Source organism: Cibotium barometz, chromosome 15 (genome assembly GCF_041138505.1).
Source record: "Cibotium barometz isolate CiBa-2024 chromosome 15, ASM4113850v1, whole genome shotgun sequence".
NCBI lineage: Eukaryota > Viridiplantae > Streptophyta > Polypodiopsida > Cyatheales > Cibotiaceae > Cibotium > Cibotium barometz.
In genome coordinates this window covers 39,547,899-39,564,006 of record NC_141060.1, presented here as the reverse complement: position 1 = coordinate 39,564,006, position 16,108 = coordinate 39,547,899, and the positions used below count along the sequence as shown (strand labels likewise).

Here is a 16,108-nt window from a genome sequence, read left to right as displayed (position 1 = left end):
TAAGACCCTTGTATTGGTTGTTAACAAGGCTAATATTTCTTTAGAGAATGGAACACAAGATTAATGCTACAATTTTCCATTCTTATGAACAAAGATATATTAGATGCTTTACATTAAAGTATTTCTTTATTGTATGATATAATTTATGTAATTTTTGGGTTAAAAAAAAACTTCAATCATGGTCTAATCTCATGTTTAATGATGGATTGAATAGAATTATCTTAAACTACACTATGCTAGCTATCAAATGGGTGATTTAAGTATTAGTGCTAGGATTTAATCATTATCCTAATCTACACTATGCTAGCTATTAAATGGACAATTTAATGGAGACTTAAGCTAAAATGTGAAAGTACTAGGATTTAAACTCCTATATGCAAAATCATACAAATGCATAGAAAGCCAACAACTGATAAAAATCAAGAGATTTGCCCACATAATGGACTCCAACCTTCATTGGAACATAACATAAACATTCAAAAATCAATTCCCCACACCAACCCCTTAAAAAAAAAAACAAATTACCAGTAATGGAACTCTATAAATCTAACCATAATACCAAAAATTTGGCAACTCTTTAAAGCTCCAAGCAATGTAAAACTCGACCCAATCCAAGATTCATGCCATACTTCCACCATTTAGCAATTTGTCATTGCACCCTCCAATCGATGGCATTCTAGTTTAGCCCATTCCTCTCCAATATTGACACTCCATCAAATATAGAAATATGCTAACCAAAAACAATCAAGTATTTCTCGAAAAAAAAAAATTCTCTCGAAAAAACAATCAAGTAATTTTAATGTCTTTTTGAGCCTATTTGTCTTCACATTCTCTAAGAATCTCAACACCTTGAGCCTTGTTTTTGGTTAAAGCCACTTTTTTTTGGCCTCTATTGTGAAGATTCGCGATAGCCAATCATAAAATCTGGATGCAAGGCATTGTTTTGTCGCTGTCATTCTATCAACCAATCCCTATCATGGCATCATGCTTGATTTAGAAGAGGTAACATTGAATAATTTCAATATGTGATAGCACTAGCATGTGTTCTTTATTCATACATGAGGTCATCCTAACTAGAGACAACCAATGGGTTAGCATGATCAATCACAGCACCATTGTGTTAACGTACTACTACTAATTTCAAAACTTTTTAAGTTCCAAGGCATACAATTATGTTCTCTTCATTAATTGCTTGGTTGAACCTCCTAACTTGCACCATACACGCTAGGATGATAGGAGTCTAGGGAATGCTCGTGCAAGGAATAAATGGACTAGTTACTGCAAGGTTAGTCCAACATCCCTTAATCCCAAGATTTTGATACTTTCTTCATGGAGCACATTGCAAGTTTAAGAAACACAGAAATTTTGAGGGAAAACGGTTCCATATGCGAGGTTGGATATTGATATGTTAGGGCCAAGAAATTCTGGGACCTCTATGGCTTGTGAAATGCACAATTTTGAGAACCACAAAGCATAGGATATACCATTTAGACCTGTGATTGGGTAAGCTGCCTGTGGCTTTCAATAAGTTAGCTATCATATGGTGAAAGGCACCCCTACTTCAATTATCTATATGATCATTAACAGGAGTGACATTGCAATAATTCCCTGAGACACACTCGGGCAGGGAAACCATGTGCTTATAATCAAATGGAAAAAACAATTGGCTAGATCTCCTTACAATTAGCATGCTAGGTTGTGAATGACTTGAGTTCTCAACTAGATGGAGAGTATGGAAGAGATGCTAGCGCATGTGAATGCTCATTTGATTTCATAGAAGTGTTGATGGAGACTAACACAGATTATAGACCCACTTAAATCACCAGCTATAATAACCTAGTATGGGTGATATTTCAGGACCTCTTAAAAGATTTGAACTCCAAGCCCCCACTGATTGAATTGAAGATTTGGTATGATATTTTACAGCATGCAAAACCTTTTCAAGATTTTTATTCACATCGACCTGCAAAAGTCGCAGGATTGCTTACATATTTTGTTGGAGAGACCAGCCACATGCTCGAAATATAGTTGCCAAAAAGCCTCTATTCCACTGTTCACAGGGAACCAAAGCTCGGGGCTATGTGTCTATGCACATCTGCAAACTCACGAACGATACGTTTCAAGGAGCGTCCTCCATCGCCTTGCATGTAACCACCCGATGTGTTTTTGCCCAGAGTGGACAGTTTACTTTTGTAATAGTCGGAAGATGCAACCTCTAATGCTTTCAACCAGGACGGAATCAGCTGTTCGGCCTCTCCTGACCTCAAGTACTCTCCTGGGACAGTGCGAACCTGCCAAACCAGAAATTAATCTTATCAAACTATTTATATGCAAGATAGGCCTCCTAATATGTATTTGCCTTCTCTTTCAGCCTCATCACTCACATCATTGGTACATTCATAAGTGATGAAACTCTGCTACATCCAAGAATCTATATAAGTATAATTTCTAATAATTTCGATCTCTAATCAGAGATGGGGTGAAAGTCTAACATGTATTGAGATCCTGATTTGAACCAATCTTGTTTGAAAAACCCACTTCAGTCATCTGAGCCAGAGCTAGCACGGTATGTGGGGGTGTTGGGGGGGGGGGGGGGGGGGGGGGGGTGGAGAACATGGTTTCTGCCTAGAACAGCCAGCGTAGAGGCTCTTAAAATGAATTAACGGTCAGCAGTTACAAAAATCATTTTACATGCATGAGTGTCCGTGAAAGACAAGGTAACCATACCGCATTTACAAGCCATGTCTGCAATGAGCTCCACCCAAGTCTAGAATTCCAATTTGTACCCTCACTTAGGTGGCAAACAGCTGCAAGCTGCTGAAGGATTGTTGCTGCCTTATGCACCTGCATCATCATATACATTTCATTGCAAAAGCCCATCAGCATAACATGAACTGGTACTTAAAATCAGAAGAAAAAAGGACAAATTACGTTGTTATAATCTGCATTTCTTATCATAAACATTTTGTTTTTGTGCCACACCACATAGAGTTGGCAGTCTCAACCGCTCCCCATTACTCTTATGTATTAAAATGTTGGCCTCACTAACCGGCCAGCCACATTATCAACCCATACTATGGCAAGAAAAAAATTAGAGGCGTTACATGTATAAAACTACTGGCAAAACAATCACTTGACTTAGCATGAGCTTGAAGAACAGAGACCGTAAGCCAATCTAGGTCCCCCTGCTGCTACTGAGCTTGCAGGCTAATGGCTTACCATGTTGGAAGTCATCAGCCCGGTGATTCCCCTAGTTGGCTACCCGTTTACAGTTGCATATTGTTGTACATACTGGATTCCATGAGTTTGCAAACCAAAGAAGTCAATTCCCTAGCCCACCTTTGTTGGTTACCTGTCTGGTCGCCCTACTATAGGCTTCACTTGTTTGACAGTAGGTGTTCAACGACATCTATAGATGTAACCAGAAGTTGTCTAATATGCCGCAAACAACTGTTAGGGCAGGTAAGGCATATCCAATTCTTGCTTGGAATGGCGCCATGGCAGAGGGGATGTGAAAATTTGGGGGTTTTTGAAAATGATGCTATAGGAGGCTATAGCAACATGTTTATGTCATGTATGTACCCTCAATTTTCAGAAATAATGAAAGATTTGGGATTAATGCTTTGATTAAGATAGATTTTCAGAAACTGATGAAAGCCCCAAATTTGTACCTTCCTGAGTGTTGTTTGCATAAGCATTTTCACCACTTTGATGTGTTTGCTATTGTAGAGACAGTTGTGAAGCTCTTTGCCCTTTTTCAAAATTCGTGCTCTTCATTCTGTGCTTCTTTGTTGCAGCTATGGGAGATCTAAGCTGTGGAGCTCGCCAAAAGGGCAGCTATAGGACACTATGCGCACAGTCGTCAGAGCTGTGTGTATTTGGTGTGCAGTGCACAGAGTAGATGGGTAGCAGCGTTGAGTAGCGATGGCGACTGGCAGAGTCAGGTTAACTCAGTGAAGCTGAGTATGCACAGTCAGGTGGACAACAGCAAGTGGGGAGAGGCTGAGGTATATGTGCAGAGATGTGAGCAGCCAAGTAGATGACAACTTCAAGGCTCTGATACCAAACGTAGGGTTTCAGCCCTACTATGGTGGCTGGGAGATGAACATGGCTATAGCTGTTGCATTGCATACAGTACAGAAAGGGAGAAAGTTATATTAACATCTTCAACACATATATATGTGTGTATGTGGTGACAAACCCGGCATTGCTCAGGTCTACGTGCAATCTCCATATGTTGCTTCAACAAACAGTTGGGTCCCAAAAGCAGCATGAAGTCCTCAAAAAGCTCATTGTCATGAGCAAGCACCATAACCCTGCGAACCGCTTACGCCGAGGCAGTGACCACTTGGGCAGCAGAGGTAGGGATAGAGAGCACCTGTAGGACCAGCCCGAAAGCTGATCCAATGGCCTCCAGCATTGGCCAATACGTGTTGGAAGACCTCGGAATCTGAGTGTAAGAGGAAAGCGATTCCCATCTTCTTCACAACACGGTCACAATAGCTGGTGTATGGAAGGAAAAACATCTCTCTTGGGCCTAATGGGAATGGGTTGCCCTTCAGCACCTCCGAGGCTGCATCCTCAGCACCGAAGTCCGCTTGTAAGAATCCTGTCCCAAGCAACCCACATCTTTGAAGTGGAGTGACAAACACATGGATTCTAGGACCTACTGAGACTCTGATACCAATGTTAGGGGCAACAACGCAAGTACCCAATCACGGGGTTGGAGACGGGGTGGATGTGACCAAAAGATTTTGGCGATGACGGTTGTTTTGGCATCTTTTTCAATCTCTGCAAAGAGGGTCACGAGCTCGGCTTCTATAAAATTAGTGGTTCACCAGGTCGGGGAGGGGGGGGGGGATTTGATTAGCCATGATTCTAATCTGAGCGAGAAAGACCAAATTGAACACAAGGAAGAACTTTCGATGCTTAGGGCTAAACGGGAAAGGGAGGAAGAAGGCCCAATACCAAGGACGGGCAGCAGGCCAATGTAAGGCAGCAGGAAGAACAGGCGGGCAGGGGGGAGAAGGTGCAGCAGAGGGGGGAAGGCGGGCAGCAGACGGGGGGATGGGGAGCAGCAGAGGGAGGGATGCAGGAGGGCAGAAGAGGAGGGGATGCAGGCGGTCAGCAGAGGAGGGCGAAACAGGGGAGGGCTGGCAGCAAGCAAGGCGGGCAGCAGGGGGGATGCAGGCGGGCAGAGGAGGGCGCACAAAAGAAGGCGAAGGCAAACCTCGACAGTCAGGCAGCTGCATGACCTCCACTAAACCGTGTGAGGCGATCTATTTGCCTCCCACTAGATCATTTGCATAAAGGTTGGGATTTGTTGGCATTCTTGCAGAAATCAACCTGTGGTCGTAAGCTGTAGCCTCATGCTAAAATCTGATGAAATGCTCCGTGCCAATGTGTTCCCGAGGATCACTTCATCATTCACTTGTTCTAATACAAGTCACACACGTGTGCATGCGCTTCATCTGCATAAGCCGCCTTCATGAATGCCTCTATATTTACCTCATCTTCTCTCTCTCCCACATTGAGACTCACCCCTTTCCTAAATCTTTCTTCTCCTCCCATAAACTGCTCTCTCCACTTCTTCTCCTACAAGACAAGAATGACCTTGCTCTACTCCCAATTTGATGTAAATAAATTCAACAATTTTCATTCACAATCTTTTGACTAGAACTCCCTTTAGGATCCGATTAGTAGACTTTGCTTGACCATTGGCTTGTCGGTAGTACACTGTTGACGTTTTATGCATTACCATGTGTTGTTTTGTTAGCTTCTTGATCACCTCATTCGATGATGCCTTGCAGTCTTTCATTGCCTCTTGCCTCTTGCCTCTGCTTCCACCCATTTAGTGCAATAGTATGTTCCCACCAAGATATATACTTATTGCCTGTCCTTTGGGCTCCTAGTTGGAACACACCTACAAAGTCTAGTCTCAATTTTTGGAATGGCTCAAGAGGCAATACGAATTGTGTGGCATTTCGTCCAAAACATTTGGTTGTCTATCCTTTGGCACATGTAACATTCCTTTGCAAATGTGTGAGCATCCTTAATTGTTGTAGGTCACCACAGTCCTTCCTGGAAAACTTTCCTTCCTGTGACTTCTCCTAAAAAATGTCCTCCACTGACTCCTTGGTGCGCTTCTACCAACATAGCTTGATGCTATGCTCTAGGACACATATTCTTAGCATCTCATCAATTCCCACCTTGTAGAGTTGTCCGACTATCACCATGAATGACTTACTTCAAAGGGTCAGCTCCTTCCTCTCATCCCTTGACATGTATTCTGTAAAGGATAGGTCAATCAAGAATTGCAGCATCTCATCATACAGTTCAGCTTTTCACCATCCACTACAAACAATTGTGCATCTGGAAAGTCATGGTCCACCCCTACTGGAGCTTCTCTTGACTCCAATCTAGAAAGAAAGTCCACTACTGCATACTAATTACCAAGAGTATGTTTTTGTGACGTTAAACTCCTGCAGCAGCAACATCCATCTTGGTAACTTTCCTGCGAGATCCGGCTTATTTACCAAATACAAGAGTGCCTTGTGATCTACGTGGAATAACACGACTGAAAACAGTAGACAAAATGATAGAAATGCTTGCTTGATTTTTCATTGAAGTGAGTGCCTGTAAATAGGTCCATACAAGATGCTAATAATAATAATATCAAATTAGGGGCCCTAGATTCTCTCCACCTCCTCCTTTGATTGTAGGCATCCCTAAATCAGCTCCCTGATTCTAGCAGAGGTAGTTGCCCTGTTGACTTTTGCCTTGTGGTTACTTCATGGATTTTATCTGCTCCTTTTTTACAGGAGTGTGTTCACATGCCTTATGTCTATTGTGCTTGGATAAGGCTTGTTCTCCAACACCACTCTAATAGGAAGTAGCTCTGCATCTTATACTAGATGCTCTTCATAGGGCAATCTCTGCATTCTCTACCTTCTCGATGTGGAACAGAGTGAAGCCCTTCCATTGACAATCAACATATACCAATAACTTGTAAGGGGACACCTCTCACTGAGAGTACTACCAGCCGACACACAGAAATGTCTGCCAACGATCCTCTACAAGTAAAGAAAATGGCTCTATCAGTCTGTGTGATCATCCCCTGAACACCACAGAAATCTATGGTGAGTTTATCCTTCTCTCCCTCTTGGAGGTCTTTAAAGGCCACACATGCACCAATGAAGGAGGTTGCACACTGGGTTAAGCTTCATATTCTGTAGCAAATCCAGTAGGTAGAACTTCCCACTCCAGTAGTTAATTGGTCGACATCATGAAGGGTTGTTTCAGAACTCGTTTTTAAACCCTCCATTATGTACAAAATTTTGCATACTTTAGAATCTCTATCCCTTTGACGTATTGAATGCTCCTTTGAAGTTTTTAAACTCCATTCTCTATGGGTTCCCTCAGAAGATGGTGCTCTTTCTTTTTTGACTACTCCACGCTCTTGGATAGATGCATTTCCTGAACAGGCAGATAAGAACAAAGCATTCTAAAGCCTTATTTCAAAACCAAAAAGACCGAAACAACAACAGCAATAAGATGGGACATAGACATACTCTTGTCATTGCAGAAACTCCTAGTAAAGCATACAAAACTCCACACACAGTGCTCTCTCCACATTCTAAGCAAATCCTGAGACAGACCCCTGCAAGAGAGAACTCGTTTGTATGTATTCCAGAATCTACAAGAGATGATGCACCAACTTCCAGGAAGCCTGAAAAGTCATCAGCAATGCCAGCTGTTAAAACAAATCCTGTACAGAGCATGCTTATGGTTTGCTTCAAAGCTCTTAGATGCAAACACGTACTCTACAAACTCTTTTATTTAGCCTCTGGAAGAAGCTTTTAGCAATATAAAAATTTGCATGTCGTAGAAGGCTAAGCTTGATACATCTTTGAGCCTGCAGGTTAATTATCTATCTAACATATCCTTGAGAAATAAAGAGGGCAGTGTAGACCCTAACATATGTTCAAGGGCTGTGAGGTTGGTATAGAATCGTAGACTTGCCTTATCATTTCAATATAGTGGGGCTGTATTATCAATGGCATTTTACTCTTCCTAGATGCAATGCGATTTGAATCCACCTTAAGCTTTCTATTATCTCACTCTCCCTCTACTGTGACTTCTAACATTGGTATCCAAGCTTAGGCAAGCTATAACTCTAATTCATATTTTTTTAAAAGAAAGCTAACTGTGAGCATAAAAATAGCAAAGCAAAAAAATCAGCAAAGGGTGCTCAATAACCAATTGGGGAGCGTTTCACATCAAAGGAGGCATCTCAACATCATGTAAAAATTCCCCTCTGAAATATAGCACTGTGTGCTTTACAAAGTCTTAAAGCCACTAATTATCTCTCAAAAGTCTCTCAGCACTCTTTGGGTTTGTACAGGCAGAAATCACCCGCAGCAATTGTGAGCCTTTAAAGAAGCAACATTAAAAAAAGTCAATTGTGAGCCCTTAATGATGTTGCTCTTTTGGCAACATCATCAAAGCGAATTTGAATTTGAACTGGCATTTGAGCCCAAGTGGATTAGGGTGCAGGCAGCTCGCACAGCAAGAGATCCCTTGGCTGTGTAAATACAGACATGTTATAAAGGTTTTAAGGTTTTTGCAAATTCTCATACACAAATAATCAACGCAATCCTGTCCGAGCACAACCTCAGCTCCCGCACCCGCATCCCCTGGGCCAGTTGTCCTCTGGCGGTGGCGTCATGGACCCTTGTCAGGAAGCTGCCAGCTCCCACATGCAGGTAGAGCAACTGGTAACCTGTAGGCCATTCCCCAGGAGTGGCAGACACCTTCTAACGTCCCCTACTCAAAGGAAGCAGCCTGACAGTGTATTAGCTCACTGGTTCGACCAGACCACATCAAACGGCCTTGGGTGGCAGGACTCGCTGAGTAAGGAACAAAAACAGTTTTAGAGGAAGAAAATATAGCAGGAAAGTGCAGGGAATTGGGTAGTCCTGGTCACATCAGTGAATAGCTGGGACCTGAACAGCACGTCAGGTTAAAAAGTTGTATGCAGGGGTAAAGATGGACAAAGACATGAAGATGTAAATAAGTTTGAATAATTTTTTTTAGTGAAGATGTATTTATATTAACAATATGAAAAGAGTACATATAAACTGTGGGTTAGTCTTCTCAAACAATCAAGAGAAGAACTACCCACAGAAACTGCTCAATCCAATATCCTCTTAGTGAGTAGTTTCATTGTATCTGACTCCCATCTATTTACACTCACCAGACTAGCAATGTTAGCTTTCACTAAATAGATGACTTTCTTAGGATCTACACTTTGCATGCCATCATTAACAAAGACCAGAGTATTCCTCGTAGACCAAATCTCCCATAGGCATGTAAATCTTGCAAATCCAAAAAGGCTATTACTCTCCTCTGCTAGGATCTTAATGTAAATCTTGCAAATCCAAAAAGGCTATTACTCTCCTCTGCTGGACCAATCTTTTTACCCAAAACCCAATGGGACCATGTACATTGCAGCCCAAAAATGTCCCCCCCCCCCCCCCCCCCCCCCCTCCCCCCATTTAGAGAGCTGTGTCCAAAAGGATCTTAATGCCGGGCAATCCCAAAAGGCATGGTTGAAATCCTTGATGGCTGCTTTGCATCTTGGGCATATCCTTGAGGCCATATTTCTGATCATCAGCTTACAGCCTAATGGAAGAGCCCCAACCATGATTTTCCACAAAAAGTCTGAGCATGTGTTGGCAGTTTGGATCCCCAAATTCTTCTCCATCTGGACTCCCAGCATTTGTCCGGCCAAGCTACTTTCCATATTGTATTGAAATGTTTAAAATCTCTCTTCTCGTGCATTAACATCTGATAAAACTTGGCAGTTGATTCCCGACCAAGGGGAAGTCCATCTGTCCACCACCAACCTTTGATCCACCTTTCCGTGCGTTGAGAAGTATTGATAGTTAGCGTCTTGAGCTTACCAATAATTACATGCAAATGATTCTTATAAAATCTTGAAAGACCATACATGACAGATAGCTGTTCATCATCTCTCCACCCCAGAAGAGGACCATCCCAGAAATCCTCAAATTTGCTTATCCCTCTGTTGTTGAGTCTTTTGCTCACTTTGGGCTCAATGAGGGCTAACGGAGGGAAAAAACTGGAGACCACCAAACATTATACATGCATAGTGAATTTCCCGTGATTATGGGAGATCCTTGCCGTTGAATAAGGGGAATGATCCTCTTCCATTTCTTAATCAGAAATTCAGCAAAGGGCATCTTTTTAAAGACAAGTGGATCATGGGAAAAAATCTTATCAATCCAAGAGAGTCCCCTCCATTTGCCTTGCCAACTCACAGTCATATACAGAGAAAGCTTTTTAAGCATCCTAGTCCAAGGTTGACTCTGTTGTAGAAAGGAAGTCAACATTTTTGGCATTCTCGCCATTGCATGTGTTTCCATGTCTAGGATGCCAAATTCCCCCATCCTTCTTGGGTTTACACACCTTCTGCCATGCCAGGAAGGAACATGGTCTCTTGCCCTGTTTATTCTTCCATAGAAAAGCTTTAGCATAGGTTGGAGCTCTCTTCCAGAGGCAAGCTGTAAAATCTATACAAGGAGTAAAGAAGTGAAAACATGCCAACAACACCATGTTTACTATTACTACCCTTGAATGAGAGGGAAGATATACGTTATCCCAAGCTCTAAATTTGGCTATGAATTTGTCCATAAGCTAGTCCGCTATGTCTTTACTTGAGACATCCGCTCCCATGGGGCATCCCAAATGTCTAAAGATCTAGCCTTTGTTCACAACTTGGCATCCCCATCTGGTTACATCAAAGGATTCATCCTCGGTTAAACTGATTAACCTTGACTTGTGAATGTTACATTTGGAGCCAGATGCATCTGCAAAGACTTGTACAATTGCCAAAGCCTTTCTAACATTTTCATTGGATGCATCCAAGAACAGAAGTGAGTCATCAGCAAAGTATTGAATCACCATCTACTGTTCATCATTCACTTGTAGACCTTTTATTTGATTTTCAGCAGCTGCCAACTCAAGAGCTAGAATCAAAGGATGAGAAATTACAGCAAATAACAATGGAGCAAGTGGGCAGCCCTGTCTGACCGAGCTTTTAAGGTTGAATGAGCCAACCACAAAGCCATTGAGCATAAGACTTGAGTTAGCACCAAAGCTGATTTTCAGTTGGTATCTCAAAATTTGATGTTTCTGTTTCAATTAAAGAGGTGTGTGCATAAGAGTTGTGCATGTGTACTTGTTTTTCAGAGGTGTGTGTGAGTGAAAGCTAAAGTGACGGGTGGCTTTAAAACTGGATCTCTACACCAAAAACCAGAAAGCAGGTGGTAGTGGATCCGCAATGCAGGGCTGATTTCCAAAATAACTTGGGATTTACAATTTCCAGCTGAGATATGGTCGTGAAATCGAATAAGAATTTAGAATTAGACTTCTCAAGATCTAAGGGTACGTTGCATAGATTACCCAAATGTATGTTCTCAGCTAGTTGAGCCTCAGGGAGCTGCTGGTTGTGCCTTTCATGAAGGTCGATTCTGGATACCTATTGAGTGAGACCCTAGCCCTGGCTAGTAACGGCGGGGTAGGGGTCTTACAAGCCAGTTCATTATTTCCTTTTGAGCTCATTGTTGGAACGTTGACAGCTTGACAAATTTGGAGAGCTATATGCAATGGGTTTGGGGTACCTCGATTAGTAAAACTGGCTCCACCTTGGGTTTCTGCAGAAAATTCAGTATCTGGGATTATTGGAACTTTGACAGCATGGCAAATTTGGAGAGTTATATGCAATAAGGCAATTTCTGTCACTTCTACATTAAACATGCAATCACTATCATCATTTTTTCTGATATCACTCACATCTTGCTGCCATATGGATTAAGAACGACTCATGTAACATGTTCCTCAGTTACCAGAAAAAACTAACTAAAAATTGTTCCCAATAGCAACCCTGTATTAAACATAGTCCATGCATACAATTGATACGTACGAGACATGTATGACATGGCTGCAAGAGCTGCTCCCCGATGCATAGCTGTACACCAAATAGTTGCCTTCTTGAATGACGTCTCAATAAGTGAGCCAGCAGCAACTATAACATCCTGTGACAGATAAACACTTCATCACTATGAATCTGATTGCCACATTCTCCTTACAAAATCCTTTTATCGAAATGCAGATCTGCAAACATTCAAGGAAAAGGTTTCTTTTAGTATTACATATACCTTGGGACAGCAACACAGGAATGTAGACGTGAAGCTCATATAAGCCTCCACCACATCTGGTTCCTGGTCGCAAGCATACGATGAATTCATAGCAGATATAATCTCTGCTTCTGTGAATGCACTGAATGTGCTGATAAACAAAGAGCCAAGTTCTTCCTTATGCCCAAATTCTTCAAGTGCCACTGAAGCTGCCACGTTTATGACAAAGAAGGGGGGCAAAAAAACAAAAAGGAAAATGAGGCCTTTCAACAGCAACATTGCACTTGACCATACAAAGAACTATAAAAAATGAGCTATGCTTAGTTGTTTCCTGCCTCCAGTTTGGTTCATATCAAAATGTTTGTGAACAAAGAGTTATACTGCCAAATATAATCTGTTGATTTCTGCCACACTCAATTCATGATTTACAGTTTTCTTTGGTGGGAACAATTAGGGCAAACCAAGGGAGCCAGGATAAGGACAACTGCATTTCTAGAACTCGTTTCCAGTAGTTAACATTCAGCGCACTTACCATAGGTGCTGGTCCCCTGATCAAATGTCAAACAAAACCATGCCCAAGAGTTTTCTACTGCTAGATAGGTAGCATACACAAATGGACAGTGTACAAACATCGAGGCAGGTTCTTGACTTGAGGAGTGCTTCCCTAACACACTGTCTGGGGGTTTCACGACCTGTTGGGACCCTTGTTGACTATGGACAGGGTTGGAAGGCCTACCGTAGATGCCATATAAGAACTATTACTGGTCCAACGTATGGGTAAACTGGTCATAAGAACTTACTGTCACATCAAGTCTATAGACAACACCCCATAATCCTCATTCACTCACTAAGTTGTTGTGTTATCTCCTCTCTCTTTAGGCATTATCCAGCCTCCACTATATCCTATATCTATGCTCATGCCTCAAGTGCACAACCAAGGGGAGACACCACCAACTGTTGTAACGTGTTCAGCAGTACTTAAGTATTGTTCTTCTTATGTACTGTACATTCTGTCTTGTACATGGAAAAACCTTTTGTATGTGTGAGTGTGATTTCTATTGCTTTCTTTAAGTAATTATTATATTACCAGTGGGAAACCTCATTGCGAGGTGCAAACCTACAAAACCCACAAACAAAACAACATGATACAACTGAGGTCCCTATATAGGGCCCATGGAATTGACTGCTTTCTTTAAGTAATTATTATATTACCAGTGGGAAACCTCATTGCGAGGTGCAAACCCACAAAACCCACAAACAAAACAACATGATACAACTGAGGTCCCTATATAGGGCCCATGGAAAAACCCTTTGTATGTGTGAGTGTGATTTCTATTGCTTTCTTTAAGTAATTATTATATTACCAGTGGGAAACCTCATTGCGAGGTGCAAACCCACAAAACCCACAAACAAAACAACATGATACAACTGAGGTCCCTATATAGGGCCCATGGAATTGACTGCCTAGAAGCAGTCAAAGAAGGCCATGTATTGCTGGTCGTCTATTTGGTGCAAGTTTCGGCGGTCATGTAGAGACTGTCTCAACAAGCATCGGAAGTAGGTGTATTGATCCAGAGGAATGTGTCCAAAATGCATCTGATTTCTATTTTCCCATATTGTCCACAATGCCCGAAAAGTAGTCCATGCAAAGAATACCCCGAAGTTGGTATATTGTTGTGGACATAGTTGTCACGGTACAAAAATACGATACCGTACGGGAATTTTTGGTACGATATAAAATTTTCGGATACCGTACCATAAAATACGGTCTTTTTTAACACTTACAAACTATGGAGCTTCAAGCTTGAATGTGAGGGAAGGTTGGGGGGGGGGGGCGGGGGGAGTCGTCTACATTGCTTGAGGAACCAAAACATGGAGATGTGTCTCTCCTAGTTGGATCTCCCAATCGTCTCCAAAAAAGAATCTGCATAGGTAATGCAATACCAAAGGTCTCCCAATGTAGCGTTTATGACTAATGAACCGTCCTTGCACAAATACGAGCAGTGCATCTAGGGTGATAGGTTTAGGGACTCCTCTCTAGATCAAAATGGCCATGTCCAAATCTTCTCCCTCGTACATAACTTGAGGATCTTACTGTCTAGCCTACCTATACCAGGGATCTCCAAGTGATGTAGCAAGAATCTCTCATCCTACCAATCAAGTGTATACTACCAGTCTACCTTGCCAGATTTTTTAGGTCTCTCAGCAACCCCACATGGAATACTGAGTTGCAAAGTATTGTGGGCATTTGGGATCTTCTTTAAGCAAGATTTCTATATTTTTTTAGCATTTGGAATTTTTTTCTCAAGGTGTGTGGGGGGGGGGATCATATGGTACGAAACTTTACGATATCGGACGGTACGGCACCGTACGAACCGTACGGTACGAATGGATTCGTATCGGTACAAGAAACAACTATGATTGTGAAATCTGAGCAAAAAGCCAAAATGTCTTCCCAAAACGAGCTCCCGGGAATCGTGTATGAAGACACCCTAAGAGTCTGTCTAGGAGAGCACGAGAGCAATCACAATACCATAGCAAATGAGGCATTGTCTCATCGCACAACATGCAACGGTGACATCTTGCCGTAGAAATGTGCCTCTTTTCCAAAAACACACCGACAGGCAAAACTCCCACAATGTATCTCCAAAGGAACAATCTTTCTTTCAGTGGCAAACCATTTTTCCATATGCTCCTCAAACAACCACCCCACCATCTATCCATTTTATGCATTATCCAAAGCGCATTAGCATGATTTGCAATCCAAGAGCAAGCATTTTGATATAGACCCTTTTAGCTGTTAGTTCATGTAACCTTGTAGCATGAGATGGAGCAACCCGCCAGTCCTTCAAACGCTCCTCATAATTCAGCGGAGGCACTGTGGCTGAAGACGCTGCAAGAGATGCCATAGAGGCCTGTAGTGCATGCCCAACCCATACCTCCGGCTTGCTTCTAGGAAAGAGATAACATAGCCTTCATCAGTGATTTCTGTTACACTGCACACTAAAATTTCTTACAAGTACATCAAGCGCATCATAAATCTATTTATGAGTGTTAAAGAGACTGTGAGCTTGCACGACAATCAGACCTGCACACCCATGCTCCATCTATTGCTTATGATAACCGAAGGCACCCAAAGCACGATATAGATAGAATTGCTCGAGGATCAGGTCTGCAATATGAAGGCTTTCTTTCTAAATGTAGGATTCTAGTATAGGACCAAAAAAAGTGAAAAAGGAAGTACAAAAAATAGAAAGGAGCTTCAGCATGATGATAAGTCAGAATGTTTTAGAAGATTTCACAGAAATCTGAAATCTTTGTTGAAATAGGCTTAACATGGTTTGAGGGAAAAAAATCATAGTGGAGAAATATTTCAAAACAACTCTTACGTCTTACCAGTTCTTATAAAACACTCATTTGATTGGACTGAAATAAAATCCTGACAGAGCGCAACCATGACCTTAGGAAGCAGAGCAAAGAACTGTTGGCCTGCAAAAGAGAACAAACAAGGACGAACACAATCCTTGTAGATTCTTTGAATGCAAAATCATCATGGCAGAATTCAGATTGGTCACAACAGGTTCACACCTGAAGCCTGAATGATATACGACAAAGATCTACATACTGCTGCTGCTAGGCCATTGTTTTCCATGTGATGTGAAGCAAGTACGCTTTCAAGAAGAGGCCAGAAATAGCGCAAAACATCAAGCACAGGGTCTTCTCCACTTTGATTTAGTTTATTTGAAACTGACAGATGGCTCAAGATCAATCCTAATCTGCATACACCAAATTTACAGTAAGGTAATGTATGCAACTCTTTCCAACTGAAGAATGCTTGTGTATAAGCCTTCACTAGATGTCACAAGTTGCACCTTTCTCTCTACTTT

The 16,108-nt window shown here is 41.9% G+C and overlaps 1 protein-coding gene across 4 annotated transcripts in view; it reads right to left on the bottom strand.

Moving 5' to 3' along the window:
• Positions 1-658: 658 nt before the first annotated feature.
• LOC147631285 (ARM repeat superfamily protein) overlaps positions 659-16,108 on the bottom strand; it is a 202,063-nt gene continuing 186,613 nt past the window's right edge. For 2 of the 4 annotated variants that reach the window (XM_086809654.1, XM_086809655.1), the window contains 7 exons: positions 15,810-15,997; positions 15,618-15,710; positions 12,243-12,430; positions 12,008-12,119; positions 7,572-7,729; positions 2,728-2,844; positions 1,872-2,291 (listed from right to left, as the gene is read on the bottom strand). In XM_086809654.1, the coding sequence (XP_086665780.1) occupies positions 2,055-2,291; positions 2,728-2,844; positions 7,572-7,729; positions 12,008-12,119; positions 12,243-12,430; positions 15,618-15,710; positions 15,810-15,997 (1,093 nt within the window). In that variant the 3' untranslated portion in view covers positions 1,872-2,054. Of the gene's footprint in view, positions 972-1,871; positions 2,292-2,727; positions 2,845-7,571; positions 7,730-11,424; positions 11,739-12,007; positions 12,120-12,242; positions 12,431-15,617; positions 15,711-15,809; positions 15,998-16,108 lie in introns of those variants that run through there. The other 2 variants (XR_015267554.1, XM_086809656.1) reach the window with 2 other exon arrangements.